Raw genomic sequence first — 16745 nt, 5'->3', positions numbered from 1 at the left:
TTACGGAGGAACCATATCGGTAGGAAGTGTTATTGTTGCTGAAAAGAGAGGTATTTCCGGAAAGCTGATGTTGGAGTTTTACGATGTATGCGGGGTTTGGATGAAGCTGGTTTGGAACGTAGGACAAGTGCGTCGTGGAGATGAATGTGGACGCGTTTGCACCAACTGGAGGTGACTTTTAAGAAAGTTTATCTGGTTCACGATTTCAATAACCGCTGGGAAAGTGAGATTCATGCGTTTTGTATTAAAAATAAAATAATAAATACTACACACATGTAGAACAAGGTCTGATTATATTATAAAAAAATAGTAAAAAGATTTATTTACATAAAATAAATAATTATTATAAGAAAAAGATGGATTTTAGAATTTGTGATTACACGTCAATTTAATTTTGATGAGATAGGAATGAGAAAACGTAACACTGCTTGGCACCGCATTAAAAAAAAAAAAGTCAAAAAATATATTTTGGACCCGTTAGTCTTATATAAATACTTAAGGTGTCCTTAATGAATAACTGAGATGGGATTTAACACATGCCGCACAGATTTTTGGCTTTTTTAGGCTTATATAAGTATCCAAGGTCTTTTCGGCAAATAATCGATATCGGACTAAATATATGTCGCACGGTTCTCACATCCTTCTCTGTTGAAGCTTTGACGTTCTCTTAGGCTAAAGGTCCAAATCTATTTAAATCTAATCATAAGTATAATTATCGATTCATGATCAGCCTTAATGAATTCGTATTGTAGTATCCCTAGTCCATATAGGCTATCGGATGGATCGGCTTTTATACTATTTGTCGTAACTTAAAATCTCATATATAAAAAAATAGTCAAAAGGTATATTTTAAATTATTTAGCTTTGTATAAATACTTAAAATCTTCCAGCAAATAACTGATGTAGGACTAAATATATAACCGCACAGATTCTCACGAAAAGAAAAATGAATGAAGTGGGGAACACCTACAGCGGCACATCACAAGAATTAACATTATATGGTAAGATAAAAAAATATATATATTTTACTGTAAAATTATTATTGATTGTTATGATGTTTATAATAACCTGTATTTGTCCCATTCTATGGCATCTGAAACTATATGATATTAAAATAATAACTGTTATAGCAGCATTGAAATGGAAAATAACAGATAATAGCAGGCATTATTATCCAAATCACTGTTTACATGATCAAAAGTTATGTATATTAAGGTGGTACAAAATTTGGAGAGAAAATTCTTAAAATTTTAAATTTTGAAGAGAGATGTTATTTTACCAAGGTTATAATTAATAGTTCTTATTTGTGCCAAATGAACTTGTTACAATGGCTGCCATCTTGTAACTTGGAGGATTTGATACACAAATACCTCAAATACCCCAAACCTTGGTGAAATTAGGATTAATTTGTTAAATTCATGTGGGAGGTATCCCTTCTCTACATATACTTAATCCTCCAAACTTGGAGGATTCGATATCCAAATACTTCTAATACCCTAAACCTTTGTGAAAATAGAATTAATTTGTTAAATTGATGTTTTAGCATCCGTTATTTTAAAAAAAAAATATTGATAGAAGGAGCCGGTAGATAATGAGCTATAGAACAAGAATGTTTGTAAGAGAATTTAGCTCCAAATATGATTATTATTTCCATCACGACTTCTGTCGGTTTAGCCATCCAACTTTTCAAGATCACCCTTCTAATCCCTATATATAATGTGACAATATTATCTATCAAATTTCTCCACCAGTATTATATCAAGCTTTTTTAAGTGTTCGTTAGTCTATTGCAAAAATTCATGGGGGAAAGCATAAAGTCAAGGACTTTTTCAAAAAGGGTGCATACAGTAAACCACTTCTCATCCTGCCGATTGAAAAAATATCAATAAAGAAAAGAATAATGTTGATATGACCTATAAATAATATAATTTTTTTTTTGTTTCGTTTTGCTCTTCATTAACTATCTGTATGTCCTTGTATTTATGCCCAATTGAATAAAAGTGCAACTTTTTTTTTAACATTTCATGATGTAAACAAATAATCCTTAGTTAAAATGATTTTATTTTGCAAAAAATATTTATGCTCATCATTTAATGTAATTCTAAAATTAGAATAAATTTGAGTATATAGATTAAAATGATCTTATATATGTATATAAATAATTATATGCTGTCCATCTTTATTTAGCATTTAATTTTACTAAGATATGTAATGTCTATTTACCTGTCACGATAATTTATTGCATATCTAATGTTTTGGTATAATTTAGATTAACTATGTTACTCTAATTATCAATATTACATGATTATGTGATGTTCATTTGTAGTAATTTAATTTTATTTTTAAGATGTATTTATTTTATAAGGGTTTTTGCATGTATATCCTTAATATTTAAAATTATGTGAATATCCTTACAATTTTGTTACTTATGTGTATACCCTTATAAATTATCTCATATATATATATATATATATATATATATATATATATATATATATATATATATATATATAGAGAGAGAGAGAGAGAGAGAGAGAGAGAGAGAGAGAGACCTATATATAGGTAAGGATCAAGTTATACCTTTTTTTGAATTGGATGATGAAGGTCTTGCATTGATGATCTGAACCATTAAATGAGATCTACTATCTTAGTTACTCACACACTAAAATTCATGTAATTTGGAAACTCCTTACAATGTGTTAATTTGTCAAAACGTTTTGTATTATTTAAATTGTTCAATTGTTGACCACTTGATGTATAAGCTAGAAATCTTTAAATCAAATGATATTTGATGTTTAAGTAGTTTAGAGGTAGTAGATCATATTCAATAGCTTACATCGTCAATGTAGAATCTTTATCATCCAATTCAAAAGATGCAATTCTACAAAAGTTATATTAGATGTAACTTGAACCTCACACTACATGTATGTATGTATCCAACAACCAATGATTTTGGACATGCTCTTTTGTCTCCATAAATATATGATACAACTGGATTGCGATCCAATCAAGAAGAAGAAATGATTTTCTTTGACTTGCTCAATTTGCATTCTAGAATAAAATAATAAAAAAAGCCAATAATTTTGAACATGTTCTTTTATCTCCATAAATATATAGTGCAACTGGACAGTGATCTAATTAAAAAAAAAATTCTTAACTTGTTCAACTCGATTTTCTTAAAATAAAATAACAAAAATATAAAAATAAGGATCTAAATCTCCTTTTCTTTTATTATAATGTCTCTATTCATACTAAAAAGATCAACCCTTACAAAATCCATATCAGATTCCCTTATAGTTGGAAGGAATCACAATTTTCCTCAAATAGTTATAACTAGTGACTATAATCATAAAAAAATATATAATTTTTATGAAGTTAAATCTTTGACTCGTATATCAATTTTGTCTCCCACTTCCTCCCGAATTATGAATCACAGCCGATCAAAATTTCACCTGAAAAAAAACCTTTTATCTTGACTAACCTATTTTATTGAAGATTAGGGGAAAAACATATTCCCATAATACTTATGGAGAGCTTAGTTTTAATGCTTGAGACACCAAAAATTAAGAAGTTGAAATTAGCCTTCAAATATGATGTATCTTGCTCAAAAACCCTCTCCGAGCCTATCCAGGGATGCCAGAGCAGTCCACGACTGTTCTAGTGATCTACTGGATTTGGTTAAATCCTACTTCTTCCTCACAGCCCTTAGACAATCGTTCTTCATCCATACAGAATCTAATCAATCAATAGGCAAAGCTCAGAGAGTGTGACTGGAAAAATTCTGTCAACCTGTCAAGCGATTCCTAATTACAGGTCCGTGTTAAAGACTATTATAGAGAACAGTAAACCAAACGAGTATTCCAACTATCTTGATATCTATCTACTCACATTAAAATTGGGATCACAGATCGATTGCAGTCCATTTCGTTCCTGCATATCACAGCCCTTCAAGGTTACAGAAGATTTTTGAAGTATTCAACAGCTCTACTTACAAAGTCACTCCAGTTAGAAGCAACAAAAAAGAACCACATTCCTGTGAGGATAACCTAAAATCTAACAAGTTGAAACTTCAAACACCAAAAGCATTTTTTTTAAAATAAAATATTTCATTATACAAAACATAACAAGGCAGCTGCAGAGAAAATGTTAGGATGAAAACTTGATTGACACCTAAGAACATTTAAGTGTCACCCAGATCCATTTACAGGTGATGGTTTGTAAGAAAGCCTCACTGTGTTATAGATCATGGAAGGTTCAGCCATTGCCCCATTTCCATAATCTCCACAAGCTAACCTCTTCGTGATGGGAGGGATCAAGACTATACCAAGTTCGTTGATTGCTTCCAGATGGTGTTTTGTGAAGGGGTTATGCCACATGAAGGTGTTCATGGCAGGAGCAACATACAAAGGCTTGCTGTAATCCCAGGCTCGCACAATGCATGTTAGTAGGTTGCCACACAGTCCTCCTGCAATCTACTCAAGGGAAGAAGAAAATGAATCAACACCATATAAAGCAACGTATCAAGTAAAACTACAGTAGCAGAGACTATGGAATTGCTAGTACTTCAGTGAAGAAAGACATAATGATCAACAGAAATCAACAACAAATTCTTTTTGCATTGCCTTACTACATGAATATGCGTTCAAACACTTCAAAATCCCCCTTGACACAGATTTATGGAGCCATTTAAGTCCAAAGAAGCAGTTTAATGGATTATATCAAACATACCTTGGCTAGGGTATTTGCTGATAATGGGGCGATTACCATAATATCTGCCCATTTTCGTAATTCAATGTGCAACACTCCATCTCCAATTTTATTCCAACTAGACCATTCATCATCATCTGTATAAAGAGTCACATCCCTTGGAAACGATGCTTTATCTAAAAAATATAAGGATGACTTTGTAGCTACTGCTCTCACTTCTGCCCACTCAGAAAAACTACGACAAAGACTTTCAAATTTAATAGCAGCTACACTTCCAGTAGCAGCCAGGAGAATCCGTGGTTTAACATGCTGTGCACCCTCTTGCACTGTATGTTCTGATGATGCCTCCACAGCCATCAGTTCCTCTTAGGAAGTTGTGCTAAAGAGAAACCAGAAAATATAGCAAGGAACCGGTCATTGAACAATATAAATCCATAGCGAGATATCATACAGTTAGAGCAGTCTTTTTAAAATGTTGCAGAAAGACTATGTATATCAAACATGTGAAAGCACTGTCTATTCTGCCAATAGTCTTGCTGAGATTTTAGAATATATGCACAGTTCCTTTCCGTACGACCTGCTTCAATATATTTCATGGTCAGGTGAAGGATAAAATTATTACAATCTTACAAGGTAATCCCAACATCTAAAGCTATCAAGATCAAGAAAATTAGATGGCAAACTAAGTTGATTGTGTTGAAGACTAAACACTTTTGGTTTTCATCATCACATAGAAAGAAATTCCCAAGTTACACAATTCTGATTGAACTATTACCGATGAAAATAATATACAAACAATTAGACAAACTGAGAATGTATAGCAATGGGTGTTCTAGGAGTAAAGGTAGAGAGTGAAGAGTAGGAGAAAGAATATTGCACCATGGTCTTGCATCAGCTATGGCATATAAATTCTATTTTCGAACTCTCAACATGGTTTCAATTTCCAGAGTGCAGATCCTGCCCGCCAGTTAAAAAGCAACACTGCTGCAGTTAATTTCCCAACCTTCCAACAAGTATGTGGACAACAAAGAATCAAAAATTTTGCTTCAACTAACAATTACAGCCTATCTTTGCTCCTATAGATAGAGATGATTGGATATGTACAAATATACTGGAGAAGACCTTATTACTATTAAATAAAAATCCATCACAGTCAGGATCTGGACACAGAAGGAAATTACAATATTTATTTATTTTAATGAGGATTGGGGGGTTAGCAAGAAATCAAAGCACCTTACTAGGTCAATTTGGAGATATCCATAGCAGCTGTCACAAGTGTAGTTTGAAGGGCACCATAATTGCAGGGGAACAGCTAGATAGCTATTAAAACCACTATCCCATAACTATTCTGAAGAGATCAGTAATGTAACGTTCAGCCCTTCAAATTTATTCTCTCTGGATCCCCACCAAGCAGGCATGTTGCAAGAAGGAATATCCATCCTCTTTCTACTGAAGATATCAAGTCCCCTTCCTCACCCATTTACTCTGCTTTTAAGGGAGTTATTAACCGACAGGTTGAACTTCAACAACTTGTTTTACCCAAAAACAAACAAAAAAACTCCACAAACCAAGGTGGGTCCTTTATTGCCTCAACATTTCTTCTCTTAAAGGAGAGGCTTCTAGCAATTGTGAGGTGTCCTTACCTGGTCTCTTCTCTATTGGAGTCAGGACATTACATAACTACCTACCAAAATGCACTCAAATGCATGTGTTGCAGAGGAATCAAGCACTCTAGTTCATTTGCAGGATGAGAAAGAAATTCTTCAGATGGTATATTATATTGACTTGCTGAGACTCAGAGTTTGAATGGTGCTTGTCTTCAGAAAGGTGTTTTCTCTCTATCAGTCTGCTTCTAAGTCTACCAATCAAGCCTGAGTTGTTAAAATGTTTATGGACCCTATACGAGATCTCAATTTGATACTTTCTAGGAGGAATTGGGGGCTGTGTAATCCTTATGGGCCGGTCCTTGGTATATGCCGGTGACTTCAATAGTGCTAGATTCAGCAATGAGTGGAAGGGCATAGCTAGTGGCAGAATTAGCAAATTTTAGTGTAATAACTTTGTTAAGCAGTGGAATCTAATAGATGTTCCTTTGGTAGGGATAAATTTTACCTTGTCAAACAAAAGAGAGGACCCTAGTTTCACCAAATTAGATCAATTCCTAGTATCCTTAGAGCAGCATGATATTTTTACTATCTCTCAGGCAATTCCTTTTACCCAATTCCTCATTCATCCATGCACTGCTGATGCTCAGAATGATCCCCATCGAGAAGCTCAGCAAAAATTTCAAATTTGAGCTATGGCTAGAATATCCACATTTTGATCAACTAATTGAGAAATGGTTGAATGAAGGACAAAATCTGGACTCACCAGCAGCTAGGCTGGTGGCTAAGCATTGATTTCTAATTACTAGGCTTACATAATGAAGCCACAAAAAAAAAGAAAAGAAACTCCCTCCTAAATTAGATGGCTAGACTGTGAAGAAGATGAGCACCTTGTATCCCTGGAGGAAAGATATTAAAGGTAGTATAATCTCAAAGTAGAACTAAAAGATGTACTTAAGAAGGAGGAAACCTTACGCATGACTTGGTCAAAGAGGGTGATAAAAATACATCCTCTTTTCATAGGTCCGCTTCTAACATGAGAAGGAAAAAAAACCTTTTTTCCAAGATAAATGATCTGGACACAGATGGCAATATTGTGGATGAGCAGAAAGTAATAGAAGATCAATTCCACTCCTTTTCAAAGTCGTTTGGCATTCTTCAACAGAGTAGCGTTGTTGCTGATTGGGTAATCTGTACGTAGAAGAGAAAGTGGATCTATACTCACTGGAAGACATTTTGACAAAGGAACTGAAGAACGCTGTTCTTGATTTGCCTACTGACAAGGCTCCAGGGTTGAATGGGTTTCCCAGCTTCTTTTATCAGAGATACTGGCATCCACTACAAGAGGATGTCTTTTAGTTGATGATGGACCTACATATTGGAATGACATGTGGCTAAATAGTTTCTGTTAATAAGGCATACAGAATTTTAAATAACCAAGGAGTTCAAGAAAGGCATCCATCGAAGATATGGAAGTGTCCTGTTCTTTTAGAAGGTCAGGTTGTTCAACTGGCCTCTAATTCTTAATAAGATATCTGCATGAAACTAAAGAAAATGAAATTGAAGTCATCTGGCAACATGCCCTTTTCTTAGAACCATGAGGAGTTGACAGATCATCTATTTCTGGTTTGCATCTACTTCAATGATATCCAGGCTCAGCTTGGATCTTTGTTTGGAGTCATGGACTTCCCTACAACAATATGAGAGCTGTGGACTGATTGGAGATCAAGAAAAAGAGGGTTGGATGGGATGTTATCATCTCAGTTACAAACTGGTGTCTATGATTGGAAAGGAATTCAATAGTTTCTAGAAGCAATAGTAGAACATCCCAATAGTCTATGACAACATCTACTTCCTGATAGGGACTGGACTAGGTTTTGCACTGCTAAAATGAGAAGGAAGATTGACAAGGTTTTGCATTGATAAAATGAGAAGGAAGATGGACCCTGTTCTTACCTTATTACCTTAATCTCTTCCACCATACTCTTTCATATTTCCTATTTAACTCCTCTCCTTTGGTCGGTTAGCCCCTGCTGACCTAGTTCAATTTTAGTTGCAATAAATTTGAGTTAGGCTTCAGCCTAACTCTTCTATCTCTCTACCAAAAAAAAAGAAAAAAGCAAAAAGAAAAATATTAATGCACTAACTGTTGCTGTTCAAGGGAGGGCACACTAATGCATATAACTTGTATATGTGATAGCAATAAATGATAAGACTAGAGGAGGAGGGAACGCCAATTTGGATTTACAATGGGAATGCTAAAGAACATGGGCCAAATTTTAAATTGACCAAATGGTGCAATCATTCTCATTCATAACTAACAACACAAATTTTGTGACTGCAATTATAACAGCTACCAAGGGGAAAAAAACAACTATTGTTACTTTATTCCATTATCAAATGCAGAGATGAAAAAGGCATCTATAACAAAATCAGACTGGACAGTGAATTAAAGAGATGGCCTTGAGCATATTATGATCACTGCCTGCCTTTGATGCAGTGACTATTAACAAAAAGCAGGGGTCTGAAAAGCGACTATTAACAAAAAGCAGTGAGTGACTAAGAAACCAAGCTGAGCATGATAGTTCCCGTTGGTTGTCACAGGTTATCTGATGTTGCTATGAATAAGTTAAGTGAAACTTTTAATTCTGAAGAAAACAACTTAAGGTTAATGATAGATATATGTTGTTTCAAGGCATCTCATTTTGTAAACCCTTATTCCAAGGTATCTGCTATGAATAAGTATAACAAATAAAGTTGTCAATGGAACACCTTAACATATTTTCTACAGCTCTAGAGCTTAACTATATGGCTTGGTCTGAAAATGAGCTGAATATCATGTAAGAAAAATATAGAGTATATGCCAGAGATAATTGGTGTCAAACTGCAACAGATGGACAATAGAGTATTCATCAATCCTATAAATAGCATGCAGCCACTTTGCCACCAGGTCTTGCCTCAGATGATAGGGTCATTATATCAATTAAAATATTATCCATCTAAGAATCGAGATGTTATGAATTAATTCCCACCAACCATGAATTGGTTTTGAATTATCAACAGTGGCAGCTGTAGAAAAGAGAGAGACATTAGCCTGAAACATAAAGCATAGTTAGCAGCAGAAAGGCCAACCTTGTTGATGACACAATTAAACATATGCCTCTAGAAAGCAAGTAAAAAAGAATTCCCAAGGCTAGGAATGAGTTTAAACAAGCAAATGACTGGGTTTGACATAAGAAATCAAATTCATCTCCAAGTTACAATATAAAAGTCAGAGCAATAATGAAGGAACTCTTTGAAGCATCATCATCCACCATCCACTAGAAGACTACTTTCCACATCCCAGTAGTTGCCCATGCAAAAGAGTCCACTTAATTTCTCCTCCCATGTGTTGCTCATTCAGCAGTTATCACACAAAAAGAAGCAAACCTGCAACGTATTATGACCTGCCTTTCAAAACTGCATTTTACCCACCCAAGACCAATCCTTCCTCTGATGTTCCCTTTTATGCTTGGAATCTAATCAACTAACTAAGACATGGGAGCTTCTAGGCTAAGTGGCAAAATCATAATAAGGGGCCATTTGGGACCTAAGCAGAATAATTGACCACCCCGATGATAGAGTTGAAAATATTGAGGTATTTGCTCCAATTTTGTTCCCATTTACACTGCCATACCAGATCCATGCATATCAAAGTTCAGTTAGGTAACCTTTTTTTTATTCTCCTGGAAATAAAAGGGAAATTCGGTTTTTCAACAAATTAGTCCAGTTAAAAAGTCAGTATTTGAACAGAAGTAGTTCTCTACGCCTCTTTTAATAAAATTCTTTCAACACAGTACCCATTGCTTCGTCAAAAGAAAAAAAAGGTTTCTCCACGCCCTAAATCCACAGTTTCCTTTCCCTTCTTTTTTTTCGGGTGGGGGTGGTCAAATTTTACATATCCGAAAATTGAGAAAGAAAACAAAAATTGCCGCTTGTTTTGTTATCACATGCCTTTCTGTAAGTTAAACAACCAGAATAATCATTTTCCCATGCAAAAAAAGTTTTTGATGCCTTCTTCTCAACATGCCCTAAAAAACAAGCATGACTCGATAAGCTTCGGTTCAGGTCTAAAAATCCTTCTGCAGTTTCTTTTCTGATCAAATTTTATTCCCAAAATTTTGTTCCCACCAACTCTTTCATGAGAAGCCCCTCTTGAGCACAAGATTGATGCTAAGCTTATCTCATAAACCTAAAGATTAAAGTTTTAAACATGGACGGCGATAACAAACATGAAACACGGGTGCGAACAATGGCATTGACTAGAACAAATTTGCTCTTCCATCGGAGCAAAAAGATGGTGAGATGAAATAATCTGCCACTCGTACCAACATTTCCGGAGACTTGGCAAGAAGATGATGAGATCAAGAACAAAGATTTAGGGGAAAGATTAAAGGAGTCTGTGATTTATTAGGGATTCGGGTTGCATAAGAGTTCTTTCCGGGGTGGAGTACTGATTGGAACAAAGGAAAAGGGAAGAGGGTACCTGCTCTTGGGTCTGAAGGTGTCTCGGGGAGGGGGGATGCTGCAGTCCTCGCTTCCGCTGGCAGAGCCACGGCGGTTGCCCTTCCTCGTGAGGCGGAGTCAAGAGAGGCAGGAAAGAACGAGAGAAAATACCCACCAACTCATTTTGTCCCGCCTGATAGGTTGGACTTGTTTGGCCTGCAGGGATAATTTTTCATGCTAAAATATTAAAAAAACTTATATTTGAATATATAATATTTTAAAAAATAATTTTTGTTTAATATATTTAAAAAATAATATATTTGAAAATAGCTTACGTTTGGTTTAGGATTTATTTTTTGGAAAAAATATATAAAATATTTATTATATTTTTAACAAAAAAAATTATCATATTCTACCTAAAGGCTTAAGAACATTTTTAGAAGTTAGTTCGCTCAAGTTAGTGATTGCATCAATATTCGTGTGCGATCGGTAATGGCTGAGATAGTGGGTAAGGCAGCGGACAGTTCAGCCGTCGGTGGGACTTAGGGACTGACGGTACGGGCGAGGAGAAGGAAGGCTGGGTGAAGCCGAAGGGATGGGCTACGCGCCAAATCTCAGAAGAGGCGATGGAGAATCTTTGGCGACATTTCACAGTGGTTCTCGAACTACCGGAGGAGTGGATTGAAGCCTTGAGGAAGGCTTGAGAAAACTGGGCGATGGTCATTTGGAGTCTTGGCCGCCCGGTTCTGGGGGCTGTGCATGAGATGGAGGCTATGCCACTTGCCGAGAATTACTTGGCCCTTCGCTTCAAGACGGCGGCTGACTGAGACATCGCCCTCACCGGCGATCCTTGGGTGGTGGTGGAGCAGTTGCTAGCCATGAAGCCATGGGCTCCCGACTTCGTCATGAGGTCGGACACGAAGAAGACGACGATGGTCTAGATTCGGATGCCGAAGCTCCCCGGTGGAGTACTAGGCGAGTGAGACCATCCTGCAAAATTGTCACGGTTGTCGGCCGGCTACTGGTCGTCGATGGCATCACGAAGCAGCAGAAGATGATAGGATTTGCAAGGGTCAAGGTGGTCATCGATGCCACCAGTCCATTACGGCCCGGAGTCCAGATCAAAGGCAAGTCCAAGGTTCTCTGGCAACCCTTTGTATATGAAAATGTGCCTAATTTCTGCTACGGTTGCAGGCAAATCGGGCACGCTGAAGTGGTGTGCAAGTTCCCGGCCCCAATGGTGGAGGGCGATGTGCAGGATCAAACAAAGTCCCCTGCTCCCATGGTAGTTAAGGCAGGTGGAGACTTGGAAGGAGGTGGGGAGCCGGATTTGAGCTTTGACAAGATAGCCCGGCGGCCGATCATCGACCCTTGGTTGGAGGCCATGAAGATCCGACCGCTGTGAGCCGTGAAGGGGCTGCCGCAACCAAGGAAGACGGCTCAGTCAACCCCAGGGTCGTCGTCCTTAAGGTCGTGGTCCCTCCTAACCGGTCGAACTCCCCTGGTTTGTTGAACTTGGACAGGTGGAAGAAGTCGGCAAAGATGGCATGGCGGCCATCTCCCCCGAAGGACCGGTAGGCCAGTGAGGGTGCCGACTCGGGATCTAGGTTTGGGGCGACTCAGGGAAGCCGACGAACTGGGTCAAGCTTCAACCTACTGAACAACCTGGTCGACTCGGCGGATGACTCAAGTGGAGTTGGGTCGGATACTATGCAGACCAGCCCAGAGGTGACTATGGTGGACATGGGCATGGCCTAGTTGAATAAGAGGCCCAGGAGCCCAGGGACTAGGTTGGTTGGTGTGGGCCTGGGCCCGAAAGATTTGGGCCGGCCCGATGGTGCGGACTGGGCTACTCGGGCGGATGGGCCTAGCTCGCCCAAGGCTCCTGAGTGGAAAGCTGGGATCGAATGGGGCCCTAGTGAGCGGGAGCTGGTTGCCGCCCCCCTCCACCTAAGCGTTGATGTCCTCCCCGATGATGGTGTCTCCTGCTCTAGCAAACCCCGGCTCTTCTCCGACACTACTAAGGGCTTCGTAGACTCTGACCTTTGGGGCCGATTAAGCTCTTGCCATTTTTGGTGGCGGTGCTCTTGTTGGTCCTGATCTGATGGCGTCGGTCCCTTGCTCGGCTAGGGAGGCGGCGATGCTGGCAGCCGGGAAGGCGTCCGACGGTGGGGCTCTGGTGGGTGGCTAGCCGGACTCGGGCCCACCTGCTGTGAGAGTGAATCAGCAAGTAATGGTGAGGAGGGCCAAGGCTATTGTTTTGGGGGGTGTTGCGGGAAGGAAAGTTGAAGATGGAGATGGAGGTGGGCCAACCCAACTAGGAGATCAAGGAAGTGGGGGCCCATGAGGCGAGAAGCAGGGTCCTGATTTGTTGCATGTCGCAGAATGAAGATTTTTGTGGGAAACTGCAGAGGAGCGGGTATGCCCTCCTTCACTACCTCATTCACTACCTCATTCAGGAGATTGATTCAGGTGAATGGCCTAGATATTTGTTTCTTGTGTGAGACGTGGCTTTCTGGAGATTGACTCCGCCGAGCTCAGTGTCGCTTTTCAGCCACTTGGAAGTTCTATGCTATTGAGTCCCAGGGTTTGTGGGGGCATCATTGTTTTGTAGAAGTGGGGTGCCACCACTGTGGATATATTCCATAACTATCCCCAGCAAGTTGTAATGGTAATTTTGGAACTTAATGAAACACCTTAAATTATGTCGAGAGTGAATGCTAGCACTGATTGTAGGGTGAGGAGGGTCTTCTGGAGAGAGGTTACCAATCTTGTTATACAGGGGATTCCGACCATGGTTGCTAGTGATTTCAACTGCATCTAAGGGCCCACAAGAAGAGAGGAGGCAAGGCCTATATTAGACAAGATAGAAAGAAGGAAGTTTCGTGACTTTTTGACAGCTAATGGGTTGGTGGATCTTAGGTTCTTTGGACCGAGATTCACATGGTACAACAATCGTTCAGATCGTGCTAGAGTATGGGAGAGCATCGACAAGACTGTTGTGTCAGCCTACTGGGTCCAGTGCTTCCCCACCTATTAGATTTGCCACCCTCTCCGAATCACTTCGGATCACTGCCCTCTTTTGATTAGCCCTATCTCTAGCTCCAACCACCACAACCCTTTCTAGTTTGAGAAGGTATGACTGTCGTACTCCAATTTTGGGATATTGTCTAGGGGGCTTGGGGGACCCCGGTGTAAGGGGATGCCATATAGAGAGTCACCTGCAAGTTGGAGCTTACCAAACGTAGGCCGAGAAAATAGAATCGAGAGGTGGTGGGTGACATCTTCAGACGCTTGGATGAGGTGGAAGCTTCCATTGTTGACATTCAAGGAAGAGAGGATGGTAGTGGCGAGCTATTGGAGGCTGATGTGGCTGTTCTTCATCGGAAGCTGGCCAGTAGGAGGTCTTTTGGAGATAGAAGCCCAGAGTCTAGTGGATCAGAGAAGGGAATAGGAACACTTGCTTCTTCCCCCAGTCGACCATCATCAGGAGGTAGAGGAACATGATCTGATCCTTGAGAGATGAGAATGGGCAAAGAGTGTAGGAGGAGAATAGTGTAAGAAAGATTTTGTTTGACTTCTTCAGTTCCATATGGACAGAGGACAGCAACCTAGGGGTAGCCCCCACTTTCTGCATCTAGACGTTAGAGTTGGGATGGTGGAAAACGCGGGCCTCATTGGGCCGGTCTCTAAGAGTGAGGTGCGAGGGGCACTTTGGGCCTTGGTGGAGGACAAAGGCTAGATAACTTTCCCCCGTTCTTCTTTAGAAGGGTGCACCATCCGGAGGGCAATAGTGGAGGTAGTCCAGTTGTTCTTCAGTACGACTTCGATGTCAGATACTTAGAAGGAAACTTACGTCGCTCTTATTTCGAAACGTCAGGAAGTGATGGAGCCTAGCCACTTCAGATCGATCAGTCTTTGCACTACACTTTGTAAGATAGTGACAAAAATTATGGTAGGGAGGATGAAGATGTTGCTGCCTAGACTCATCAGCCAGGAGTAAGGGCGTTAGTGGGGAGCTATAGCATTGCCGACAACATCCTAGTTGCCTAAGAGATGATGTAGGATATGCAGTGAGACCTAAGTCGATGAAGTTACATACCATTGAAGCTGGATATAGACAGAGCTTATAATAGAGTTTGCTGGGACTTTTTCAAATTTGCATTGGAGAGTTTTGGCTTCTACGAGACCTGGATCAACTGAGTTCTAGGCCGTGTGCAGAGGTCGTCCTTCTCCATCCTGAGCAATGGGACGCCATCGCTTTTTTTCGACTCCACTATCGGGCTACATCAAGGTTGTCCCTTGTCCTCTTACCTGTTTATTATGTGTGCTGATATGTTATCTCGACTCCTACGGGCTGCATGTCGAGAGCGGGTGATGGACGCTTATGTGCCAGTCCCCGATCGATCTCTCATTTTCTATTTGTAGATGACTGTCTTCTGTTAGTTAGAGCGAGAACGAACGATGCATTGACCCTTAGAGGCGTCTTGGAGGACTACTGCAAGGCATTAGGTCAAAAAGTGAACCTTCATAAGTCCACTATCTATTTCAATTCGAAAACTAAGTTGCAGGTGAAGCAAGCTATTAGGAAACTCCTTGGTATGAGGGAGCAGAAGGGGTCGTAGAGTTACATAGGTGTTCCCATCACTGGGAGGAGACTGCGGATGATTGAGTGCCTCTGTAATGCAACGCATCTTGGAGCGATTTGAGGGTTGGAGAGTTGCCTCGTTATCTATGGTGGGAAGGTTGACTTTGGTGAGATGGGTCCTGAGCTCCATGCCCGTTTATCTCAAAAATATATACGAAAAAGAGTTGTACATATAAAATCATAAAAAGAAGTTACCTAATACAAAAAAATCATCTCAAAAATTAGGTACTTTCAATTTTAATTATATCAAAATAATGAAAATTGACAAGAAATGATCGATCATTCATCATATTATTTTTTGAGTTAAAAAAAATATTGACTTTGTGGTGGCAGTTTAGAATAAGTTATGAGTATAGTTAGTGCCTCGATGATGGAATGATAATGGATGCAATTGCTAAACGATGACTGTTATTTGTATCATAATAAGTCATTATAGTATTAAATAACTTATCATAATTGTCATTATCCTTTTGCCTATTATATGATATATAATGCAGTGGAAAATGAGTGTTGTTTTATTGATGTTATTTTAAACCATGCCTTTTAATTAAGCCTATTTCACTTATACTTATCGACAACTTTTTTTCCTAATTGTTTTCTTTTCTCATAGCCTTTTATTTTCTTTATTTTTCTACGGCAACTTGATTCATCTTAAATGTTTGGTTTATGGATATTTTGGAAGAAATACAATGAAGGACGTTTCTGATCCTACCAAATAATAAAAAATTTAAGATTTTTTGCCAAAATATTTTTTACGTGTAATCAAATTATATTTTAGTCAAAAGAATACTATTCAAGATTGGGCATAGATCGATGATCATCATCATATTTAGGTTAATAAATAGAAATGCATAGTTCATGCATGGATCTAATATCATAGGACTTTATGCCAAATTTTCCACTGCTATTAGCCATGTCGATATAATTTCATGATGCCACATCTACTAAGGTAATAATTGGTTATAGTTTTATATTACACCAATGAAACGTAACGGCGCGTTTGTTAATTCATATACATGTGGAAGAAAAAAAAATTCATGGCTTCGCCAATTGATAGAAATCACATCTTTTTTATAAATTAGTCTTTCTGTCAATCAGACATGTACATTCCAGGATTAGAGCCAATTTGAAGGACTGCCGTTCAACCCACCTTTCCTAACGTTGCACTCTTCATACGTGCCAATTGTGAATCAAGAGCAATATAAAAAGTACAAATAAAAATAATAAAGTATCAGCTTAGGATCCGTCTGGTATTGTATTTTTTTTGTTTTTTTTTATATATAACCAACATAGAAAAAATA

General features: G+C 38.7%; 1 protein-coding gene across 2 annotated transcripts; it reads right to left on the bottom strand.

Annotated features, from left to right (window-relative positions):
• Positions 1–4068: 4068 nt before the first annotated feature.
• LOC103711609 (phosphopantothenoylcysteine decarboxylase-like) lies at positions 4069–11032 on the bottom strand. Of its 2 annotated transcripts, none has more exons than XM_008797830.6 (3): positions 10837–11032; positions 4729–5086; positions 4069–4472 (listed from the first exon to the last, which is right to left on the bottom strand). In XM_008797830.6, exons 2-3 carry the CDS (start codon positions 5062–5064, stop codon positions 4188–4190), a joined length of 621 nt encoding a protein of 206 aa, XP_008796052.4. In that variant the 5' UTR covers positions 5065–5086; positions 10837–11032; the 3' UTR covers positions 4069–4187. The 2 variants fall into 2 exon arrangements, with proteins under 2 accessions (XP_008796052.4, XP_008796053.4); XM_008797831.6 differs by having other exon boundaries at positions 4729–5284; positions 10837–10976.
• Positions 11033–16745: the final 5713 nt, after the last annotated feature.

The sequence above is a fragment of the Phoenix dactylifera genome, chromosome 4 (assembly GCF_051530095.1).
Source record: "Phoenix dactylifera cultivar Ajwa chromosome 4, Ajwa_hap1_PhDact_Kaust_v1.1, whole genome shotgun sequence".
In the NCBI taxonomy this organism is placed as follows: Eukaryota; Viridiplantae; Streptophyta; class Magnoliopsida; order Arecales; family Arecaceae; genus Phoenix; species Phoenix dactylifera.
Note: the sequence above shows the minus strand (reverse complement) of the source record. Positions and strands in the feature narration are given on the sequence as shown.

Coding starts and splice junctions, on each gene's coding strand:
- LOC103711609 (XM_008797830.6), bottom strand. CDS start 5,064: ATGGCTGTGGAGGCATCATCAGAACATACAGTGCAAGAGGGTGCACAG. Junction 4,473..4,728: donor CAGCAAATACCCTAGCCAAG/GTATGTTTGATA, acceptor TCCCTTGAGTAG/ATTGCAGGAGGACTGTGTGG.